At 41.2% G+C, this 24,491-nt stretch overlaps 3 protein-coding genes and 1 pseudogene across 4 annotated transcripts in view; 1 reads left to right on the top strand and 3 right to left on the bottom strand.

The window, feature by feature from the left end:
* LOC146478304 (uncharacterized) overlaps window positions 1-24,491 on the bottom strand; it is a 172,558-nt pseudogene that overhangs the window by 70,248 nt on the left and 77,819 nt on the right. Inside the window, exon 8 of the transcript XR_014865066.1 lies at window positions 5,220-6,042. The product of XR_014865066.1 is annotated as an uncharacterized LOC146478304 (transcript). The remainder of the gene's footprint in view (window positions 1-5,219; window positions 6,043-24,491) is intronic.
* On the top strand, window positions 54-2,802 carry LOC146478308 (uncharacterized). Its single transcript, XM_085111891.1, has 4 exons — window positions 54-287; window positions 641-845; window positions 1,400-1,452; window positions 1,704-2,802. The coding sequence occupies exons 1-4, from the start codon at window positions 72-74 to the stop codon at window positions 2,640-2,642; spliced, it is 1,413 nt and encodes a 470-aa protein (XP_084968017.1). The 5' UTR covers window positions 54-71; the 3' UTR covers window positions 2,643-2,802.
* LOC146478307 (uncharacterized) lies at window positions 2,796-4,628 on the bottom strand. The gene has a single exon (XM_085111877.1). The coding sequence runs from the start codon at window positions 4,486-4,488 to the stop codon at window positions 3,556-3,558; it is 933 nt and encodes a 310-aa protein (XP_084968003.1). The 5' UTR covers window positions 4,489-4,628; the 3' UTR covers window positions 2,796-3,555.
* LOC146478306 (uncharacterized) lies at window positions 14,432-24,079 on the bottom strand. Its single transcript, XM_085111849.1, has 3 exons — window positions 23,987-24,079; window positions 19,499-20,371; window positions 14,432-18,831 (listed from the first exon to the last, which is right to left on the bottom strand). Exons 2-3 carry the CDS (start codon window positions 20,313-20,315, stop codon window positions 14,468-14,470), a joined length of 5,181 nt encoding a protein of 1,726 aa, XP_084967975.1. The 5' UTR covers window positions 20,316-20,371; window positions 23,987-24,079; the 3' UTR covers window positions 14,432-14,467.

Raw genomic sequence — 24,491 nt, 5'->3', positions numbered from 1 at the left:
TGAGTATGCACAAAATAATAATATAAGATGATATATTATCATAATTTTTTTTGTTCTTTTAGCTAAAGAACATGATAGCAGCATTATACAGCTCCAGGCTTAATGGTTCCAAACCTTTCACTCGTGCGGGGTCAACATTTGGATGGGAAACCATTGAAAAGGTTTTCAGAGAAGAAATGACTAGAGCTGAAACTGGGAGAAGCCGCAAAGTGCCTGGACTGAAATATGCCTTTGTGTACAGAGACAACTGGACTCGTCTGAATGTGAGACCAGCCAAGATTATGCAGGTACATGACATCGGCGTGCATGAAATCGAACCCAAGCAGTTTCAAAAATAATGCTTGGAAATAAAGTTTAGCTGTCAAAAATTAAGGACTTGAATGCATGACCACATAGCTTATAGTTATGTTATATGACATTGTGCTGCCTTGCATGCAGTCTAGTCTTGTTTAGGGTACAGTTAGGCCCTCCCTAGCAGTCTAAAAATCAGGTTAAAATCACATGCGGCTCCCATTTAATAGTAAAAGATTTATACTTCTGTGCACTGATCAAGAAACAGGTAGATATGAAAATACACTGGACAGGTTTAAAATTAGTTCATTTTATGCTTACCGGTAAATGCTTCCTTTAATAATTTCAGCAACGATTTATGATAGCAGCCATCAAGGATCTCACAGGCCCATCACCACAACAAGTAGCAAGATATTTAGATGCCTGCAACCTCATTTTTAAAGAAGGATTGTTGAGTCGGCGGAGGATAAACAGTCTTCAGAGCCCTGTCCTGGCTAACATTAGAAAAGGCATGGAGTTCTTTGAAGGATGGCACAATACCCTCTCTGAGACAGGTATTTATGTTTATTTATAATTTACAGAATGGTTGCTTGTTGTGCTGTGATAATGGGGTTGCATGGACAAATTCAAACGTTTCTACCACTAGTAGGGTTACAGATGCCATGAGTGCTTTCAAATGTGCCAAACTCCCTTGAGTGTTTACAGCTCAAGATAACACAGTGGCAATTTTGCATTTGTATTATCAGTCACATCTGACAACTCTGATCATAGTATTTATTATCCAACTACTGGTACCAGATGTAATAATTAACCCTTTTTTCACTGAGATGGAGGTGAATAGTCATGGGTATTTATACCTAGAGGTTACGTAATAAATCAGAATGTGTATAAAGTACTATTTACTTCTGCGGTATATGTACAAATAAATATTGTTCATATAAGTAATAAAGGAGTTTCAACAGGCCGCAAAATTCTTGGTATAATTGCCCTAAAATTTATTGTTGGGGTATGAATTATTGTGTACTTACACTTATTGTGTACTTACAGTAATTTTCTTCTACTTTTTTTCTTGTATTGAATAGTTTATATTTGTATATCTATTCAACAGTGTATCCTGATAACTCAAAGAAGGCAAGGCAGAAGAGATTTCTTGCTTGGCAGGTCAGTGTCACTTAATCTTTCTTTGCACTGTTCCAGCTAACATAATTAATATAATATTTGCACATGTGTATGTGTTTGAGGTGTTTTACTGGTAAGAGACTGTGATGTATTGTTTGCTGTCAGCAGACACGTCTTGAAAATTATAGTATAGTTATGCTCAGTGAGCATCCACTTGAGGACTTGCATGTGAATTGAACTGCTCAATTGTATTGTAACTTTCAATGCACTAACAACATGCCACTTTTTTTCAGACATGGGACCTCCTGCGAATTGTTGTCTATGGCTTTCTTGCATTCTGTGAATGGTTTTTCACGAATGTGTCTCCAGATGGGAAGTACTTTATAAGCCCATTGAGAATAAATGGGAGTGCTTTAGAATCTGTTTTTAGTGTTCTAAAGCACACCAGTGGGAGGAACCTTTCAGCTTTGAACTATGGGCCTAGTCTTGGGAGGTTCATTTACAGGAAAGGGCAGGTAGTTGTCAACCAAAACTCTGAGACAGGCTACCGTGATGTAACTTTGAATTTAGATGGAGAACATTCTCATGTAAATAGTCATTTAATCCAGGTCAAAGGTAACCGTGTAAATAATAACTTGTGCCAGTATATATTCCCCTTGGAGATCTCTCAGTCAACAACAGGAGGGAGGCAAGGTAGTAATGCTTGCACTTTAATAGCAATACAATTTGGGGCATACTGTTTTAAAGAACAACTCGACATTTCTCTTCTTTGGGAACAGCTGCCTCAAATTTGGACTAATTCATTTATCAATGCAATATGCGAAGGAAATGCACTATATGATGAACTATATGGTGACACTGCAGTGTATCTTGATGTCGAGGATGTAGTGAATGTTGCTGGTGATGAATGCTGCATTGAATTCATTTCCCCATTATATGGGTTTACTGATGCGGACCAGTTCAGTGAATTGATTGAACATGTGAGCCAGTCCTTAACCAAAGATAGGTATGGTGTTATGATAGGATGTAATCGAACTGTTGGTGTTTTCATAAAACAAAGTGGTATCTGTGCACTTATTGACAGCCACCAAGACATTGGAACCAACAGTGGGGCAGTCATATCAATAGCAAGTTCGTTTAAATTTGCAATTCTTGAATATACAAGAATGCTGAAAGAGGTTCACTCAGTACAGCAGTTTACAGGCACATTAACATGGATTGAATTCATGTAAATTTGTTGTGTGCCTTTTATCACTGCTTCTATGGAATATTGAAAGTATACAGTTTATGTTGTGACTTAATTTTGTACAAACAATAACAATTAATTTTATAAAAAATTTTATACCTTGGCCATGTAAATACCTTTCATACAAATAAGGGGTTACTGTACATACTATGTTCAAATAAAGGAATTTATTACAAGCAAACTGTTGATGATACATTCATACAACAAAATTTTATTCAACGACTAGTTTTATCTGATTGCTAAACAAATTACGTGCCCTGATGACCCTGAGCAATGTAGAATTTACCGGAATGAAATTACAGGATATGACCAAAATCCTGCGTAGGCAAAATAAAGTTAAAGTTTGTTGTTGTTACATCATTTTTCCCACGCAGGTTTATAGGTAATATCCTGTTAATTTACCTCCAAAGGCCAACACGATTAAAGCGTAATTATACCTCACGTGCCATTGCTAGTAATATGAAGCGAGCAAGGTCATCCATTGTTCATTTTTTTTTTGCGCTTGGAAACGATCGCGTATGATTTTAGTTTAGGTCTAAGCATTTCGTCTGCGTCCACCACTTTTCCTTGTACTTTCAAATCTCTCTCAACTTTAGCGTTAAGAAACTCGTTTATCCTCGTGTTTGCTAGCTTCGAAACTAGTACCCGATAAAGTCTGTCTACAACAGATGCTTCCATTGCACATTCAAATCGGGCAGCAATGAGCCCACAAGTTCTCTAAAATCCGTTTCCAAACGCTCATTGTTTTTAACACAGTTCTGACACATTTGCAGAAACTTTGATGGGTATTTCCGCAAATTACTGTCCGTGGTGAATTCTCGAACTTCGTTGTCCACCGAACGCAAGAAAAATATAAGTTCATCCCTGGGAAATATTAACTTGCCCGCGTCTAGGTTTTTTTAACTCTGGGATATACCCGATTTGTCTCTCATGACAAGACCCTCCAAAATTTCCAGCTCTTTAGTCATAATTGGTCTTTTTTCAGAAGACGGTTTTATGCGCTTCTTTTTCCCAGCCAGGGATTCTCGGCGTAATTTCAACATTCTTTGAAGCGCTGCTCCACAATATCGGTACAATGTATCGTCCGATTCTTTGCTCAGCTGTCTCGCACTACTACTGCTCTCAGCAGTGGAATGCTCTTTCCGTGATCGAACGTGGTCGTGTATTAGTGTGTACACCATCTCGTGGATAACACTGAGGACTGAATGAACATCCTCGTGGGAGAATGATTTGGACGCCGGCAAACAACGCTCGATAACAATCCTCTCTTGTGACGTCTTTCCCGGCTGGAAATTAGATAACATTTTCATCCACGCTACGGAGAATGCAGCTTTCCTCTCTTTCGGTACATTACTGCTATAACACTCTTTTGATAATGTAGCGAATTTCCTGCAAAAGCCGACGATCAACAGGCTGAAATTGTCCTTCTGCCCTTCGCTTGTCAAATGCAACGCGAATTTTCTGCGCTGTTCGAAAGCTTTCAATCTGGTTGATTCTAAAAGCCGTTGGCGCAATTCGCTTTCTACTCTCTTAGCCTCTTCGGCGGAGAAAACCCAAGATGATAATTCATCCATTTCGGCAAAGCTGATTCCCCTTGCAACACTTTTATCGGTAGTTTTGGCTTTCTTCTTTCGACTTCCACGTGCGGTCGTGTTCGTGGCTTGGGGTCTCTTTGTACCAGAGTTTGAACCTTTAGCCGAGGGATTCTTAGTTCCACTGCCCGTTTCAGCAGTTTCGCTTTCTGAATAGCTTGATTCTAGTGAAGAAAGTTCATCGCTGACGTTTGAAATTTCAGATTGACTATCAGAGAAGCACTCGCTTTGGTCCGCCATTTTTTAATGAATGCGTAATAAAGGTAAAATGAAAACAACCACCTGATTGGTTGAAAGCTGTGGGCGGGATAGGGGTGTGTCCGACCGCGTAATATTATCCAAGTAAAAGTGGTTCCAAAAAAAACCCAAGGTGTAAATACGCTGTGTCGTAAGGTCAGTATGGGAGATGGAGGCTCAGGGTCATAAGCTCCTGTGTGCACTTAAAGGTGGCCGAACACAGTTTTCCAGTGTACAGGCGTTAGTAGACATTATTTGAAAACTACGTACTTCTGAGTACCCGAAATTAGCATGGTGCAAGATTAACTAAGAAGGAATAAATTGTGATACTTCTCGTTGAGCAAGGTGCCGTTGCCATGGCAATGCAGCAAGCTATTAACCGTCCACAAATAATGAGAATGGTTGTGCACTTTAACCGTCTTAAACCGTACTTACCGAGGCCAGCTCAGCTTCGACTAAAATTGCATGATGTCAATGGCGTTGCATGCCTTCCTGTGGATTTGAATGTTGGAGAGCGTGTTGTGATGGAGTCACCGACGGCCCGTGTCATAGACGCCTTACCTGGGGACCCGGCACAAACGGATAATGCCGCAGTTATTAACCGTGAGTCAAACCGACGACCGACACGTTCAATCAGGAACAGCCAAGCTTCTGCTTGTATGGGAGACTTCCTTGTAGGGAAGGAAATTGATAATACCCTTCCTCCACTGGGGAGTTGGGGGGAGGCGTGTAACGTTGCTAAGAGACCGGATTAGTCTCGCCCCAGGACTTCGGGGCGAGGAACACATGGAGTAGAGTTAGTGAGGTCGCCCATCTTGGTGAGTGCAGTTGTTGTTTTTCCGTTACGCTATTAAAGGAGAGTTTATCCACTCTTACACAAGCTACTGATCGTTACGGTCCAAGTGTACTCATATTAACATTATAGAACCCTCTTTGATAGACTGTCAGCCCCAGTAGTCAAAAACGTCCAATTTCGCATTATGATATCGTAACTTGATCACATATACAGGTTTAAAGAACGAATGTAATGATCATCAAAGATTAACTGTTCTTGATGTTTAAACAATTCTTCCAATGAAGAAAAGCATGCAATGAAAAGTATTGATATTGGGGATAATAGGTCAATTGAATGCCAAAAACATAAAATAAAAACAACAAATTATCAAACCTATAATAGTCTGTCTTAATCTTTCGGAAAGCTCTGTAAGCCAAATCGAAGTAAACAACTTTTTTTTTTCAACAATCACACTGAAAACCAGGCGAGCGAAAATAACAATGTAAATTTTAAATGTCAGATTACCGACTTAAGGTGTACGACAAGAGCGCAAACGATGTCGTCAGAAACAATTCACTGTTCGCTTAATTACAATCAGACGTCTGCTGACTGAGATTTCAGGAGCGTGCTGCATAGACTGATGCTCTGAGCTGGGTAGCTATAGGTGACATCAAAACTGTGGACATTCAAACTCTTAGCCACGCAGGTCTTGTAGATGATTTAACGCCAACAGTGTATAACTGACGTTAAGGCCACTGGCAGTTCTCTTTACTTGATTTTCTTTAAACAGTATTTTTTTTTTAACATCTACTGGGCATCTACCGCGTGCTGGTGTGACTGGAGAACAGAGCTGTAGCAACTGCACCAATCTAATATTGTGTGTTCCCGAAATCACCATAACTATCAGCTGTCTTTGGATGTTGGTCTCCAAACAGTTTTCTTCTAACATCTAATTAACATGTGTTGCATGGTCTGACTGGAACTGAGCAGAGCTGTATTTACCTAGCTCATGTTGGGTGATCCCGAGTGAATCTGATGAGCTGTCTTTGCGTGTTCTTCTCCAAACACTTTCAGTTTACTTCTTATATCTAACGCGTGCTGGAGTGACTGGAGAGCAGAGGTCTAACTCACCAAGCTGTTTTTGTGTGCCCGCATGTTCTCCTCCATTGAGTTAAGCTTCAAGAGCAATTCTCCAGGAAAGTAAAGCAAAGTTGGAAATGAAAAATGTTAACCCCTCTTCAATTTTTGTGTGTAGGTTGGTTACCTTGGGGGATATACAAAAACAACCATATTTGGATCGGCAGATGTATCGTTGCCATGGTAACCGCACTATATGACGTCTGTCTTGGGACCATGTTTTGAGCAAAAGTTCCACTCTCAAAAAGTAAAAGTAAACGAGTCTGATTATCGGGTGCATGTGAACCAATTCAAATAAAATTCATGCAGATGTTAGAACCACTCTCCCAGTTTATAAAATTTGCCGTTACAGTAATTTGGGTTTTATAAACAAGAAGAAAATGCTCCTCCTACTATGTTCCCTGTCAGCCATTTAGACAAGCAGGAAAAACAAGCACAATGATATTCGTTATTTCTCCGAAAGTACTCTTTCCACATAAACCAAATTAGCAGCAGAAATTACATAGATATTGACGTTTCTAAATCTCATAAAATCAATTTGGGGAAAACTATACTCTGGCCATGGGTGCTGAAGACACCTGGGACAAATTGCAAAAAATTGCAAAGTTGGTAATTTTGACAGCTCTAGTATTTAGCTCAAACAGGCTTTAGAGAGAGAAAATCAGCTTCAAAAGTATCTTTTATCATCTTGTCTGCTACCTACATTTAGTAAATAAGGTTTTGGCCAACAAATTTGATAAATTATAAATTGACGCAAAACCTACCTTGAGGGTTTTGGGAATTTCTTCAGGATGCTTTCGTCGCGTGTTTCTCTCCACGCACGTTCCGTCTTTTTGACCAAATCTAGCGCAGACTAACAGTTACTCCCATCGAATATCCAGTTTGCTGTGTTTCAGACCAGGGATGATGATACAAGTAGCCCGCATACACTTGACAAAGAATAGTTGACAAAGTCCAAAACATGGTCGTAATGCTTGCGATATATTTTTGCCGTCGAGCACCTAAATTCATCAATATTATTCAGCCGGGAAGTAAAGTAAATGTGTCGAGATCGATGTACAAAGCAAATGCATGCCTTTGAACAATCCAAAGTAACGTCTTTGGCTAAAATCGAGTCAGATATTGCGATAGTCGACAAGCCAAGAATGGTAAATAAACTGAACGCATAGGCCGGAAGTCCGAGAAGCACGACTGCTGACCGGATGTAACACAATGTAATGGGATGTAACACCGGATGTATGTGTAATGATATCCTCTTGTATTGGGGTTGTTTCACAATGGCAATGGTGAAGAAAGCCAAAAAAAAAAAAACCAGAATAACCGAATGAAAACAAAAACAAAGGAAATGAAGCTGAACTGAAGCTTGGGTGAAATTTAAACGCATGATCATAATAGCCGCACCCCCCCCCCCCCCCCCCACACACACACACTCACACACACAAAAAGAATGCTCTTCAGACTGTGAAAATGCAATTAAAAATTCAGTTATGATAAACTATTCGTGACAAGAGAAATTTCGCGCGTGAAATGTTACATTTATTTACCTGCACGGCAAAGAATAAGATCCATTTCGTCGCTGATTTCATCACGGTTTATACTAAGTCCGTAGGCTTGAAAGTGCCTGGAAATATCCCTTTGACATTGAATGAGTTTTATACTGTTTCCACAGCACTCACAAACCGAAACGTCCCTTTGGGATTTCAAAGAGACCAACTTTCCATTGTCCCGACCAGGATATTTTTCTTCGCACGACGATATGCAAATTTCCCTTACAGTGTTTTTGATCGACGGCACAAATTTACGTCCGGTCACCCCTCCCCCCCCCCACCAAATACAAAAACTAAATAATAAATAAATAAATAAATAAACAGAAAGAATGCCAAAAGTTGGGCAGGTATTAGGTACTGAATGTAAAAATTTATCGGCTTGGAGAGGAGGGGTGGGTCAAAAATTCCAACTTTGTAACTTCTAATGTGTACGCTAATGCCCCAGATCTTACATGCAGGCCATCCTTAACATCCAATAAGCAATGAATAGGCCATTTTCATTATGACGTCACGCGCGCAAAGGCTTGTGGTAGTTGTAGTAAAGAAAATCGTATCAAAATGGCGGAAAGTCTTCCCGGTGGTTATACTTGTTGTGTTCCGGGGTGTTTTATCAATTCAAAAAAACACAAAGGTCAATTTTCCTTTTACGTGTTTCCAAAGGACCCAAAATTAAGAAGGAAATGGCTTCTTAACATTTCTAGAAAGAATTTTTCGCCGACAACGGGCCACCGTGTGTGTAGTGCTCATTTCCTAGGAGGCAAAACGTCTTACCAAAACACCGTACCCACGGTTTTCCCTTTGAAGAAGTCACATCAGAGACCTAAACCAAAAGCAAGAAGATGTCTAATAAGGCATAAAGATACCACGATACAAGATACTGTGATGGAATCCGCACAAAACAACGGAATTAATGGAGTCGACGAGGAGGAGTCCAATGAAGAAGACAAAGGTGAAGGATCAGAAATCAAAACAGTGAACGACCTGGACCAGTTGGAGGCAATAAAAACACGCATTGCGCTTCTTGAACACGAGAAACAACAGCTGGAACAAAAGATAACGATGGAAAGGTTTGGAGTCGAGCGTTTTGCTTTATCGGACAGTGATATGCAGTTTTACACAGGTCTTGATAATTATTTACAGTTCAAAGCTTTATTTGATTTCCTTGATGGTAACTGTTGTGCTTGCTCGCGGCTTAACTATTGGGGGTCCAACAACTGTAACTTTCAACTTCAAGACCTTGAGTAGCATGGCAAAAAGCGGTCGATAATTCCAGCAGATGAACTTTTCTTGACACTCTCAAGACTAAGGGCAAATGTCCCAGAGAAAGTTCCAGCCGACCAGTTTAAGATAAGCACATCTGAAGTGTCAAGGATATTTGTGACATGGGTTGACCTTCTATTTTCCAGATTGAATCAGTTACCTATATGGGCTACCAGGGAGACTGTTAATCAGACAATGCCTGAAAGTTTCAAATATGACTACCCATACACAAGAATCATTCTTGACTGCACAGAAATCTTTATTGAGAAGCCATCTTGCTTCAGAGTCCAGGCAGAGACATATTCTACTTATAAGTCGCACAACACCGCCAAAGGTCTGGTTGGAATTGCTCCAAATGGAGCAGTGACTTTTATTTCAGATTTGTATGGGGGGCATGTGAGTGACCGGAAAATTGTCATTGCCTCTGGTATTTTGGATATGTTGGAACCACAAGATTCAGTAATGGCTGACAGGGGATTTGAAATTCAGGATTTGCTTGTACCAAAGGTGTCCCTCAATATTCCTCCCTTCATGCGATGCAAGGATCAACTCGATCCTGATGAAGAGGATGAGACAAGGCAGATAGCTGCTGTTAGGATCCATGTTGAATGGGCGATTGAGAGGATTAAAAATTACAATATTTTGAAGCAAATTATCCCTAACAGCATGGCTGAAGACCTGAACAAAATTTGGAAGGTTTGCTCATATAACAAATTTCAAGGGGCCTTTTGTTGTCTAGCAGTACATTTACAAAATAATGTACAAAAATTTTTACAAAGCTGTCAATAAGCAACTACCCACAATTTCACTGAAAGAAAAAAAAGCTGAGATCCTTGACAGCCTTGGTTGCTTTGGAGGGGTAGTTGCTTGTAAGAGAAGACAAGTCAATAGACGGAAGGTGGTCACATAATTACAATTCTGCAACATATCTTTAGAAACATCAGTTAACAAAATTATACACCTCACTCGAAGTCATTCAAAACAAGTCAGACTGGAATGATTTATACTAATTAGTCTTATTAAAAACAATGCCATTGATATTGCACTGCTAGCATTTTTGATTGGTTAATCACAGCAGGGTTAATCAGCTCATAATTCGTTGAACCTTGCTGCAAATATGAATTGTGGAGGTAAAAAAACTATTTTCCTGCTCAGCAACTGCCACAATTCATCTTGAAAGCAATATTTGTTGTAGAGTTTTAAATGAAACAAGTATTCTTGGGTGTGCTTGATATGCTGATTATTATTAAGTAAAGCCTCATTATCAGCGCAGGCTGTTGATCGAGGTTTGTGCCACTGTTGTGGTCGTTCCGTACATGTGGTGTCAGGTGGGATTTGATCTAACTCACTTTCTACAAAATCTAGAATCGTATACAGTAGCGCACCTACATGCTTACATCTTCCAGTAGCCCCAGCTTTGCAATTACAGTATCCACATTTCACCCCAGCAGTTTCTTTTCGTAGAGAGACTCGTGTTCGGTAAAGCTTGTTCTTAGTCATCGAAGCCTTCACCTTGCTTTCAAAAAAGCAAACATGTTCTTGTGATGTTGCGTTGGACTTTACTTTTTGTACGTGGCCGGCCTTGAACAATGCGTAACCTTCCCGCTTACTTTTGAAAGCCCCTCGTCTAAATTTGGTGGAATCTTTTGCAATTTCTCCGGCTAAATGGGCAAATATATAGCAATGTTAGAATTCTGGCATTTGTTCCAACGATAAAGTCCAGCCATCTGTTGGCCACTCGATTCTTTGCGGCTCGTCTGGTTGTGTTCACATTTCACATTCGAGACGTATTCTCCGAAGATAAATTCCTCCATCAGGATCTAAAATCTTGTCAAATCCAGAGCTCTGATAACTCTTTACTCTAGTTGCAATGCAAAAAAGGAAAGACGGTGTTTAGGCGCGATATCTTTCGCCATCGAGCGAATCAAATATTTTTATAATGTTTATAATTTAGCGCTTACCTCTGCAGCAGTTGGCTTCGGTTTCCGCTTGTTGAAGCACCTCGGCACTTCAACCATCGCCTTAATTGATCGTTGTGATAAAGTTCTGGCTCTTTGTTTTTAAAGGAAGCCCCAGGGACATCATTCTCAGTTAAATTTATTCTTTTCTTCTTGTTACACGCTTGAGAAGAAGCCATTGTTGTTGTTGTTAATTTTAATTTTAGCGCGTAATTCGCGTCCACTTTACTACAACTACCACAAGCCTTTGCGCGCGTGACGTCATAATGAAAATGGCCTATTAAAATAAAACCAAACAAACAAACAAACAAACCCAGGACACATAAGCGGCTTATGTGGTTGCGTAAAACGATCAGTGAAGCGCTTTTATTTTGTCCTCTTTATTCACCACTGTAAAACAGTCATAAATGCGGATCAAAAGTCGTCCTTTTATCCCCCTATCAAGGATATATCGTACCGAAAATATTCAAAGAAGAGATAATGCCATTGCGACAATTAGCCGAAGCTACAAAAACAAACAAACAAACAAAAAGCGCGTATATCGCATTTAAAACTGCATCCGGTCAGCAGTTTTGCTACTCGCATGTCCGGTCTACATACGTTTGGTCGTAAACAGGTCGTAAACAACGATTTCTTCGCTTCTCAACCATGCACCACGGAATGTACGGCTCGATTTAGCCAAGGACTTTATTCAGAATCGTCGCAGACATGCATTTGCTCAGCTGTGATCTTGATGCATCTATTTAACTTCCTGGATGGGTTGTATTGATGAATTATTTCGATACTCGACACATGACTGTGTTTGACCTGTTCGACCGTTCTTTATTCGGGTTAATCCATCATCATCTTTGATCTAAAAGTAGATGTTCAGCGGGGCTAGCCAGTTAGATTTGTCCTTTCCGCTAGAGTCTGTGCAAGATTTGGTCAAGAAAATGGAGCGAGCGAACTGAGGAGATGACCCATCCTATACGACAAAAGCATCCTTAAGAAATTCCCAAAAGTTGCAAGGTGGGCTTTGTTTTAATTTATATTTCATCAAATTCGTTGGCCAAAACCTAATCAATCAGATGTAGATAACAGATAAGATGAATGAAAAAACCTCTGAAGCTGATATTCTCTATCTAAAGCCTGTTTGAACCAAATACTGGAGACCTCAACATTTCCAATTTTGCAATTCTTTGCAACTTGCCTCGGATGTCTTCAACACCCATGGCCAGAATATAAGTTTCCCCAAATAGATTTTATAACATTTATAAACTTCAATATCTATGTAAGCCCTGCTGCTAATTTGGTTTATGTGGAAAGAGTACTTTCGGAGAAATAACGAATATGGTTGTGCTTGTTTTTCCTTCTTGTCAAAATGGCTGACAGGCAACATAGTAATACGAACATTGTCTTCTTGATTATAGAACCCAAAATACTCGAACAGCAAATTTTATAAACTGGGAGGGTGGTTCTACCATCTGCATGAATTTCATTTGAATTGGTTCACATGCACTCGAGAACCAGACTCGTTTATTTTTACTATTTGAGAGTGAATTTTTCGGTCAAAACATAGACCCCAGGCCGACGTGATCAAGTGCGATTTCCATGGCAACGACGCACCTTCCGATCCAAATATGGCTGTTTTTGTTCATCCCTCCAGGTAACCTACCTCCACACAAAAAATGAAGGGGGTTTAAAATTTTTCATTTCCAACTTTGCTTCACTTTCCTGGAGAATAGCTCTTAATATCTAACGCGTGCTGGTGTGACTGGAGAGCAGAGGTGTAGTCACAAAGCAGATATTGCGTGTCCCCGAGTGAATGGTAACTATCAGATGTGCCGGCATGTTTTTCGCGAGATAGTTTCGTTTTAACATCTAATGCGTGCTGGTGTGACTAGAAGGCAGGGAGGTGTAGTCATCAAGCTGGTGTTGTGTTATCCAGAGTAAATAGTAACTATCTTCTATCTTCTTACATCTATAACGCGTGCTGGTGTGAATGGAAAGCAGAGCTGTAGTCACCAAGCTGATGCTGTGTGATCCCGATCGAGAGTGACAGTTCCCTTCTGAAATCTTATACGTGCTGGTGTGACTTGAGAGCGGAGCTATAGTCACCAAGCTGATGTTGTTTAATGCCGAATAAATAATAACTATTAGCTGTTTTTGCATGTTCATCTTTACGCAGTTTGCTTCCAACATCTAACACGTGCTGGTCTCATTAAAACTGAGCAAAGCTGTAGTGAACGACTTGCGTGTTCTTCTCCAAACAGTCGCAGTTTTCTTCTATCAATAAACGGGCGCTTACATGACTTGAGAGCAGAGCTGTAGTCACCAAGCTGATGTTGTTTAATGCCGAATAAATAATAACTATTAGCTGTTTTTGCATGTTCATCTTTAAGCAGTTTGCTTCCAACATCTAACACGTGCTGGTCTCATTGAAACTGAGCAAAGCTGTAGTCAACGACTTGCGTGTTCTTCTCCAAACAGTCGCAGTTTTCTTCTATCAATAAACGCGCGCTTACATGACTTGAGAGCAGAGCTGTAGTCACCAAGCTGGTGTTGTGTGATCCGGAGTGAATAGTAACTATTAGCTGCGATTGCATGTTCTTCCAAAAACAGTTTTCTTCTGAGATCTAGTGCGTGCTGGTCTGACTATAGAGCAGAGGTAACTATCAGCTGTTCTTGCATATTTGTGTGAACAAACATGTTCTTCCAGAAACAGTTTTTCCTAACATCTAAGGCGTACTGGTGTGACTGGACAGAAGAGGTATAGTTATGAAGCTGCTGTTGTGTGATCCCAAGTGTATAATTATAATAACTATCAGCTGCCCTTCAATGGTCTTCCTCAAACGGTTTTCTTCTAACATCTAACGCGTGCTGGTCTGACTGGAGAGGAGAGGTGTAGTCATCAAGCTGAAGTTGCGTGATTCCAAGTGAATAGTAACTGTCAGCGGTGTTTACATTTTCTTCTCCAAACAGTTTTCTTCTAACATCTAACACGTGCTGGTGTTACTGGAGAGCACAGGTGTAGTCAGCAAGCTGGTGCTGTGTGTTTCAGAGGGAATGGTAACTATGAGCTGTGTCTGCATGTTTTAAAATAACTGTGGAAATAGATTCCTTCTGACATCTAATGCGTGCTGGCATTATTGGAGAGCGGTCGCTATGGACAACAAGCTGATGATGTGTGATTCCGAATAAATAATAACTATCAGTTCTTTTTGCATGTCCATCTTTAAACAGTTTTCTTCTAACATCTCTGTGGTACGACTGGAACTGAGCACAGCTGTTGTCACCGAGCTCATGTTGTGTGATCCCGAGTAAATCTAATGAGCTGTCTTTGCGTGTTCTTCTCTAACCAGTTTCAGTTTCCTTCTTATATCTAACGCGCGTTTACCTGACTGGAGAGCAGACGTATGGTCACCAAGCTGGTTTTGTGCGATCTCGAGTGCATGGTAACTGTCAGCTGTGCTTGGATGTTCTTCTCCAAACAGTTTCTTTCTGACATTTAGCGCTTGTTGGAGTGATTTGACAGCAGAGCTGTAGTCACCAAGCTGATATTGTGTGTCCCCGAGTGCATAATAACTATCAGCTGTGCTTGCATGTTCTTCACCAAACAGTGTTCTTCTGACAACTAACGCGTGGTTGTGTGACTCTAGAGCAGAGGTGTAGTCACCGAGCTGGTATTGTGTTATCCCTAGTGAATGATAGCTATCAGCTGTGTTTTCATGTTCTTCTCCTAACAGTTTTTTTCTAACATCTAAGGCGCACTGGCCTGACTGCAGAGCAGAGGTGTAGTCACCAAGCTGGTGTTGTGTGATCCCCAGAGTATAGTAACTATTGGCTGTGCTTGCATGTTCTTCGCTAAACAGTTTTCTTCTAACATCTAACGCGCGCTGGTGTGACGCTAGAGCAGAGGTGTAGTCACCGAGCTGGTATTGTGTTATCCCTAGTAAATGATAGCTATTAGCTGTGTTTCCATGTTCTTCTCCTAACAGTTTTTTTCTAACATCTAAGGCGCACTGGTTTGCCTGAAGAGCAGAGGTGTAGTTACAAACCTTATGTTGTGTACTCCCGAGTGCATAATAACTATCAGCTGTGCTTGAATGTTCTTCTCCAAACAGTTTCCTTCTAACATTTAAGGCGTACTGGTCTGACTGCAGAGCAGAGGTGTAGTCACCAAGCTGGTATTGTGTGATCCCAAGGTTATAGTAACTATTGGCTGTGCTTGCATGTTCTTCTCTGAACAGTTTTCTTCTAACATCTAACGCGCGCTGGTGTGACTCTAGAGCAGAGGTGTAGTCACCGAGCTGGTATTGTGTTATCCCTAGAGAATGATAACTATCAGCTGTGTTCGCATGGTCTTCTCCTAACAGTTTTTTTCTAACATCTAAGGCACACTGATGTGCCTGAAGAGCAGAAGTGTAGTTACCAAGCTTATGTTGTGTACTCCCGAGTGCATAATAACTATCAGCTGTGCTTGAATGTTCTTCTCCAAACAGTTTCCTTCTAACATTTAAGGCGTACTGGTCTGACTGCAGAGCAGAGGTGTAGTCACCAAGCTGGTGTTGTGTGATTCCCAGGGTATAGTACCTATTGGCTGTGCTTGAATGTTCTTCTCCTAAAAGTTTTTTTCTAACATCAAAGGCACACTGGTGTGCATAAAGAGCAGAGGTGTACTCACCAAGCTGATATTGTGTGTCCCCGAGTGAATGGTAGCTATCAGCTGTGCTTAAATGTTCTTCTCCAAGCAGTATTCGTCTTACATCTAACGCGTGCTTGTGTGACTGGAGAGCAGAGGTGTAGTCACCAAGCTGAAGTTGCGTGATTCCAAGTAAATAGTAACTATCAGCGGTATTTACATTTTCTTCTCCAAACAGTTTTCTTCTAACATCTAACGCGTGCTGGTGTGACCGGAGAGCAGAGGTGTAGTCAGCAAGCTGATATTGTGTGTCCCCGAGTGAATGGTAACTATCAGCTGTGCTTGCATGTTCTTCTCCAAACAGTTTCCTTCTAACATCTAACGCATGCTGGTCTGACTGGAGAGCAGAGGTATAGTCACCAAGCTGATATTGTGTGTCCCCGAGTGAATGGTAACTATCAGCTGTGCTTGTATGTTCTTCTCCAAGCAGTATTCGTCTTACATCTAACGCGTGCTGGTGTGACTGGAGAGCAGAGGTGTAGTCACCAAGCTGGAGTTGTGTGATTCCAAGTGAATAATAACTGTCAGCGGTTTTTACATGTTCTTCTCCAAACAGTTTCCTTCTAACATCTAACGCGCGCTGGTGAGTCTGGAAAGCAGATGTGAAGTCACCAAGCTGGTGTTGTGTGATCCCGTGTGAATAGTAACTATCAGCGGTGTTTACATTTTCTTCTCCAAACAGTCTTATTCTAACATCTAACGCGTGCTGGTGTGACTGGAGAGCAGAGGTGTAGTCGCCGAGCTGATAATGTGTGTCTCCGAGTAAATGGTAACTATTAGCTGTGCTTGCATGTTCTTCTCCAAACAGTTTTGTTCTAACATCTAACGCGTGCTGGTGTGACTGGAGAGCAGAGCTGTAGTCACCAAGCTGGTGCTGTGTGATCCCGAGTAAATGGTAACTTTCCGCTGTCTCTACATGTTCTTCTCCAAACAGATTCCTTCTAACATCTAAAGCGTGCTGGTGTGACTGGAGGGCGGAGCTGTAGTCACCAAGCTGATGTTGTGTGATGCCGAATAAATGATAACTATCAGCTGTTTTTGCACGTTCATCTTGAAACAATTTTCTTCTAACATCTAAGGCGCACTGTTGTGTCTGTTGAACAGAGGTGTAGTCATCTTGGAAACGTCGTTTGTCGGCGAGTGAATGGTAATTCTTTGCTGTGTTAGCATTTTCTTCTCCAAACAGTTTTCGTCGAAGATCGAAAGCTTGCTGGTGTGACTGGAGAGCAGAAGTGTGGTCACCAAGCTGATGTTGTGTGACGCCGAGTGCATAATAGCTATGAGCGGTGCTTAGGTGTTCTTCTCCAAACAGTTTCCTCCTAACGTCTAACGCGTGCTGGTCTGACTGGAGAGCAGAGGTGAAGTCACCAAGCTGATACTGTGTGTTCGCTAGTGAATGGTAACTATCAGCTATGCTTGCATCTTCTTCTCCAAGCAGCTTTCTTCTAACATCTAACGCGTGCTGGTGTGACTGGAGAGCAGAGGTGTACTCACCAAGTTGGTGCTGTGTGTTCCCGAGTGCATAGTAACTATCAGCTGTGCTTGGATGTTCTTCTCCAAACAGTTTCCTCCTAACATCTAACGCCTTCTGGTCTAACTGAACAGCGGAGGTGTATTCACCAAGCTTGTATTGTGTGATCCCAAGTGAAAAGTAGCTATCAGCAGTTTTTGCATGTTCTTCTCCAAACAACTTTCTTCTAACATCTAACGCGTGCTGGTGTGACTGGAGAGCAGAGGTGTAGTCACCAAGCTGATGTTGTGTGATTCCGAGTGAATAGTTACTATCAGCAGTGCTTGCATGTTCTTCTCCAAACAGTTTTCTTCTAACATCTAACGCGTGCTGGTGTGACTGGCGAGCAGAGATGTAGTCACCAAGCTGATGCTGTGTGATCCCGAGTGAATAATTACTATCAGCTGTGCTTGCATGTTCTTCCCCGAACAGTTTTCTTCGAAGAGCGGAAGCGTGCTGTTTTGAATGAAGAGCAGAAGTGTAGTCATCAAGCTGATGTTGTGTGATCCCGAGTGAATGGTAACTATCAGCTGTCCTTGCATGTTCTTCGCCAAACAGTTTTTTCCTAACATCTAACGCGTGCTGGTCCGACTGGAAAGCAGAGGTGTAGTCACCGAGCATGTATTGTGTGACCCCGAGGGCATAGTAACTATCAGCTGTGCTTACATATTCTTCTCCAAATAGTTTTTGTCTAACGTCTAACGCGTGCTGGTGGGACTGGAGAGCAGAGCTGTAGTCACCAAATCGGTGTTGTGTGATCCCGAGTGAATAGTAGCTGTCAGCTGTGCTTACATGTTCTTTTCCAAACCGTTTTGTTCTAATATGTAACGCCTGCTTGTGTGACCGAAGTGCAGAGGTGTAGTCACCAAGCTGATGCTGTGTGATCCCCAGTGAATGGTAACTATCGGCTGTGCTTGCATGTTCTTCTCCAAACAGTTTTCTTCTAACATCGAGCGCGTTCCGGTCTAACTGGATCGCAGACGTGTAGTCACCAATCATGTATTGTGTGATACCGAGTGAATAGTAACTGTCAGCTGTTTTTGCATGTTCTTCCCCAAACAGCTTTCTTCTAACGTCTAACGCGTGCTGCTTTAAATTGAGAGCAGAGCTGTAGTCACCAAGCTGGTGTTGTGTTATCCCGAGTAAATAGTAACTGTCAGCTGTGCTTGCATGTTCTTCTCCAAACAGTTGTTTTCTAATATCCAACGCGTGCTGGAGTGACTGAAGAGCAGAGGTGTAGTCACAAACCTGATTTTGTTCGATGCCAAGCGAATGGTAACTATTACCAATGCTTTCTAGTTCTTCTTCAAGCCGTTTCCTTCTAACATCTAAGGCGTGCTGTCGTGACTGGAGAGTAGAGGTGTAGTCACCAAGCTGATGTTGTGTGATTCCGCGTGAACGGTAACTATCAGCTGGGCTTGCGCCGTCTTCTCCAATCAGTCCAAACAGGGTCTTTCCAAAATCTAACGCTTGCTGATCTGTTCGGAGGGTATAGGTTTAGTCGCCTTAATTATTTTTTATAATTGAGGGAATTAAATCACTCCTTTAAATTTAGCGTGCTCTATAATACCATTGACACTCCCCCGACCTTTGAAGTGAACCTGGTTGACTTGTTTAAAGTCAGTTTTAGCGAACACTACTCATGACACGAAACAAACAGACCAAGGGGTCAGTTCCCTTTCGAATCTGAGCAAAAACAATTAACATCTTCAACAACAGAAAGAGTTTTACTGAATATCTTTTTCGTTATTTGGTTCGGTAAAATATATAAAAGTATCATTAATTTCGACATTAAAAACAACACAAAAATTCATGGATTCCCAATATCCTAGTTAAAGACGCTGTTACACTTTCTTCTTTAACATTGGGTGATAAACGTTCTCAGCGTTGTCTAATCGGCAAATAAAACATTATTGAAGCTACGTTTAGCCTTGACTTTACGAGCAGGAGTGGTTATGTGAGTTTGGGTTTCCATTCTAGGGGGAAAATTAAACTGTCTGTAGTATAATGGGATGTCCGGATTATACAAGTATTCGTAACTTAGGTGAGGTTTGACCGTATCTTAAACTTTTCATCAAAATATTCCTTTAAAGTTTTTATCACCATCGACGTCTATATTATCAGACAAAATATTTGCGTCCTTACCTGAAGTTTTCAATTGAGCAACGAGCGCATCTTGCGCCAATCTTAGCTCGTTAATCTTTTGTTCCAACGTTGCGATGTCTCTTTTATCAGCTATATCGCTTTTCAGGTTCACCTTTATATCAGTTCCTAATGCTTTTAAATCGTTGATGTCTCCTGTTATACCCTCAAGAAACATCATGTACTTTCGAGTCTCCTCTCTGATACCTTGTTCCAATTTATGGACTTCATTTGTTGGAAAGTCCAACTCGGTCAAACTTCCGACAGCATCAATCACAGCCGTCGTAACTCCGAGAGCTTTGAATGCATCTTTAGCATGTTGCACACGTTGGTCAAATGTTATTTTGTCCATCTCTGAGCTTGGCGAATGGCAAAGTACATTTCTCAGAAGTCGAAGTTGATCAATCGCAAGTGCAAATGTTTCAGCATTGTCTCCAACCGGGCTCACAACGGATGCATGGACACTTCTCGGAAGTACTCCACGGGGCTTTACATACAAATCAGTGAGTGTCCTATGGCGACCTGAGCTATCTGGTAAAGCAAAGGACTGTGCAAAGATGGTTGCCTGGAATAAGGCGGTGCAATCCCATTCATTGTAAGACTGGTGTGTAGGAACTCTGGTTGTACCACCCTCTGAAGACACAAACAGATTTCTCACAGCAATGGAGTCATCCCAGAGCTGGTATCCAGGGCGATGTCCAAAGGTGTTGTCCCACATGGTTCTGAAAGTCTGACGTAACGCTTTGGGGAATTCATTTAATACGAGGGATGAAAACTTGAAGTAATTTAATTCTTCGTCTCGATAAGGCTTCAGCACCATCTCGTATTAACATGTGCTACAAATGATACTCAGGGATGCAACTGGTCTTGAATTAACTGAAACCAATGATACCAGAGAAATTGTGACAAAAACCCACTTTTTGACATTTTGAATTATTAATTCAAACTGACGCGCACGTCTCGATTCATACCTTTAAATCACTGGTCAAGCGCCCCTTAGATTGTCGGGCCAAATTTCAAGGCAATCCGTGAAATCCGTGTATCGTATATATAACTTTAAAGGAAGCACACTCGCGTAAAAACGAAGTAGGTTTTTTTCGCTTCTAAAGGTTTACAAACATTTCACGCCCTTGCTATGCCATATTTCAACACTGTGGGATGCCGCCGACGTCGAAAGCCAATAGAATTACAGGAGACCTACTGCTGAGTCCCCTGAGATTACTGGTGTCGCGCCGGAAAAGTTGAGTGCGTGACTGCAGCTCTATTACCAGTCAGAATTTCTCGAGTTTCTCGCGAAATGCCGGGCAGAAAAATTTCCTCGAAGTAAAGGAAAACTGCAGTGTCCTCGACGGTGAGCCCCATCGATCCGAAAGAACAGCTGCAGGCAGAAATGCGGTCACTGGGGTACGTTGAAGGACTATTTATATATACCATTATGAATGCGAATAAATTGCCGTCGCAAGCTTGCAGTGTAATATCCGAGTTTTTCTGCTTTGCAGGCTTGATGGAGATATTTTCACCCTCAACCTGGAGGCCAGCGTTGAGCAGAATATGTGGGGAGGGAAAGGGCCTCAAAGAACTCGATATATCGATTATAGTACCTGGGCTTATTCGCTACGCGCTTATGCGGTTTCGGCAAGAGTTTTTCGCCATCCTCCATCGGAAACATTCTTCTTCTTTTTCTTAGGACCAGTTTTCTTCTTAGTTTTCAACCACGGACTCTTTTCTTTCTTATATTTCGCCATACACGATACGCAAAACGAACACAAGCGCATACCTGTCAACCCCCGGAGTACAAAAATCTGGAGACGTCTAGAAATCTGTTCTCTTTGTTCCGCGGTCGCAGCAGAACCGTGTCATCAAGCCTACATTGAGGGCTTCAGGGGGGGGGGGGGGGAAACAGGGAAGAGCCCACGAGAAATAACCCATATTAATAAACATATCTCAAAAAGACCGTGGTAGGTATGTTTAATTTGGCCTCAAAATATTTTTTGGCTTAAAAACGACTCTCGAAGGTATCCGGTCGGTAATCTTAAACTTTGAACACTGCGTTAATTAATTCTCAATCGCTAATTTAAAGAAAAATTAATAGTGCTTCTAAGACGAAAGGTTAAACCAAAATATACTACAACCGGCGATTTTTAGTGCGTTACAACAGCGAAATTGGCGGACGTTTTCAAATTTGAACCCCTCTCTATCTTGGTCATCTGCCGGCGAAAATATCCTTGGATAGTTTCTTTGCATTCTGATAGTCTTTTAATGCAATTTTGTCATTATATCTTGGCTGCTATCAACCGAATAGCGTTTTTCCGATTTTCGATGTGTTACTAAAAATAGCGTGATACTGTCCCTTTAAGGTCTCTCACAGCAGTTCCCAGCATTTATATTTTGAGATGAACACCACCACTTTTTGTCAATTGATACAACGATATACCTGATCATTGGGAAACAAGTCATGGTCATTTTCCTGACTTAATAGCTTACAATTAAAAGCATAACCTAATTACAAAAAAAAAAACCCTGTTTTTTAGCCTTAAGTGGTTACAATTTAAAAACAAGCTTTGTGACCCCCATTTATTTATGGCACCGTGATCAGCTGCAAGTTTTTCAAAGGGGTTCTTAGCCACCTGTTTTTAACAGGTTATACTGTTGCTATGGTAAGCTAGTAAGTTAATCCCATAATCCCTTTCATCTACTGTGCTGTTGCCGAGACGTGTTTGCGCCCTTACGAAGATGTCGTTGAAAACCATGGCAAGGTCCACTGCGTATTTTAACAAATCATAACTTTCCTCGCTTTTAGTCCACGTTTCAAATTTCAACCAAATGTTAGTGAAAGCAATTTACATGACAAAGTAAAGACTAAGATCTTTTTGCGATTTCAAGATTAACGTGACCAATACAAAACCAATCAGCATTTTCTCACAGCATGTAGGCTCTGTGTGGCACGGATGGCGTGCGTAAAACAAAGAGAGTTCTAAGTGAAAAGGCAGCCAATTTGAAAATAAGCCATAAAGCTGTCAAATGTCTAAGAGGATAATAACTCTTTAAGTGGAAGTGATGCATAACCACCCGGATTTGTGCTTGAGACTCGAAGTATAGATTGAAATTGAAACTGTAATCTTTTGATTGTCTTAATTTGCTGACTAAATCATTGCCCCACTTTTTGAAATACCCTTTATGTCTCCAAATTTCGTCTGCTTTCTAAAGAAAAAACAGTTTGTTTGGTGTTACGTCTTGCCTGTTTTGTTCTGCGTCAAATCAACAGTCACGACCCAAAGCCCCGAAACAATTCAGGATACAACACAGGCATTAAATAAATAGAAATAGCGGAAAGTCGGTCAGCTAAAATTAGCTCTGTGGCTCTTGTTTAGTGTCATCAATGCAGATTATTGGACGTGCAAAAATGTCCTTACAAGAGCATTTTCTCATCTTATTTTGGTCTCTAGTGATATGAGTTAATGTTAAGAGTGATCAGGATGGTTTTAGCTAACAGAGTCTTGCCCATAACTCAACACAATACACATTTTAATTATTCATAGTCCCGAATGTAGCCAATATCAAACCAACAAACATGAGTCAAAGTTCCCTTTTTATCTCAGATCAAGACCAGACAAGTGTTAGATAAGTGGGTTCAATCTTTAAGTGGTTTCAGACAAGTGAAACGACCTGAACGGAGCCCAGATGTCCGATGGGAATGCGCATGCTTAAACACGTTGTACAAGGGAGAGGAGGGGCCATATAATGAAACAACACACACTGAGAGCCTAGTAAACTAAGCCAGATTATTCCAATCAAATTTGTCCGTGTCATTCACAGTTTATTGCAAACAATCCAAGTCATTATCATTACTGGGTCATGTAAAACTAACTCAGTAATCTTTTAAAACACCTTCCAGTTGAACTTGTCTTTCAGTTCTTTGCATTAATTTCAATCATAACCTACCGTTGTTAAACAGTTTCAAGACTTGTAATAACGCAGCTCCCGGCGGATGAGCAATTGTATTAAGAGTTAGTCTAAGTTTGCAAGATAAAGACGAAATTGTGTGCGCATGCAAACACTTAAAAGTACACGAGCTTCCGTTTTATTTTGCGTAACAGAATAATTACATGAAAATAAACACCTACTCTTTCAGGATTCATACAATTGGGTGCTCAGGATTGCGAAATGTTTGCCGGTGAATCGTACACGAAGCTCAAAGGCCTTCCTCGGCTTGAAACTTTGCTTCGACAGCATTTTAGTTCCTCGAAGGTCAGGCGACGTTTAAAGACGACAGGGCTGTAAGTTCTGCCTTGGAGCAATGAAGCCCCAGTTTTCCTCATTAGAGGATGCAAAACTCTAAATTAACCTTTTGTGACAGCCCTGGGAACTTTCTTTATGCCGCAAATACACTGAATAAAATTCAACGCCAGGGAGTTTTCCAAATAATTCTATACTGAAACTGGCAAGTTGTACCGTCATGAGCCTATAAGCTTTACATACAACATACAATACCTGAATGAACGGCTTCAGTCTTGAGAAAGTTCTTGGGGGGAGCAGTATAAACGGGGGTTTATTACTCCATCTCAAAGCAAATGGCTTGCAAACTCCGTATGAGTTACAGTCCGAAAACACCGACAAATAATGCAGCGTAATGCAGCGTGACTCCTTCAGGCAATTTGCGTAATAGTTAGACCCTTGACAGTAGCGGAGTTTCCTGGCGTATCGAAACTGAAAATTCCAAACTATTTACGTCAGCGGAGTATTTATAAGTGTCATTTGCAATGGACGCGACGGTGGGTAAAACAAAATAATAATGAAAACAAACTCGCGAATCGCCGGCGCGGAAGAAACCTTCAATACAGGAGTAAGTAGGTTCAAAGTACATGTGTTCAATTCAATATGAACTAAAGGCTGGTTTACACGTGCGATAAGCATAGGCAAGAGGTGACATACGCAGGCAGGAGTGCTCTCCAGAGCCGATATACAAAATATCCGTTCCGCAGGCTACGTGGTGCTG

The sequence above is a fragment of the Pavona decussata genome, unplaced genomic scaffold (assembly GCF_977016875.1).
Source record: "Pavona decussata unplaced genomic scaffold, jaPavDecu1.1 SCAFFOLD_64, whole genome shotgun sequence".
In the NCBI taxonomy this organism is placed as follows: Eukaryota; Metazoa; Cnidaria; class Anthozoa; order Scleractinia; family Agariciidae; genus Pavona; species Pavona decussata.
The sequence above is the reverse complement of the archived record's forward strand: the minus strand, read 5'-3'. Positions and strand labels throughout refer to the sequence as shown.

Excerpts from the sequence above, each read along its gene's own strand:
- LOC146478308 (XM_085111891.1), top strand. The coding sequence starts at position 72 with ATGATAGCAGCATTATACAGCTCCAGGCTTAATGGTTCCAAACCTTTC. Across the intron at positions 288-640 it reads GACCAGCCAAGATTATGCAG|CAACGATTTATGATAGCAGC; the intron begins GTACATGACATC and ends TAATAATTTCAG. Across the intron at positions 1,453-1,703 it reads AGAGATTTCTTGCTTGGCAG|ACATGGGACCTCCTGCGAAT; the intron begins GTCAGTGTCACT and ends ACTTTTTTTCAG.
- LOC146478307 (XM_085111877.1), bottom strand. The coding sequence starts at position 4,488 with ATGGCGGACCAAAGCGAGTGCTTCTCTGATAGTCAATCTGAAATTTCA.
- LOC146478306 (XM_085111849.1), bottom strand. The coding sequence starts at position 20,315 with ATGGTGCTGAAGCCTTATCGAGACGAAGAATTAAATTACTTCAAGTTT. Across the intron at positions 18,832-19,498 it reads TGCTCAATTGAAAACTTCAG|ATCAGCAAGCGTTAGATTTT; the intron begins GTAAGGACGCAA and ends CCCTCCGAACAG.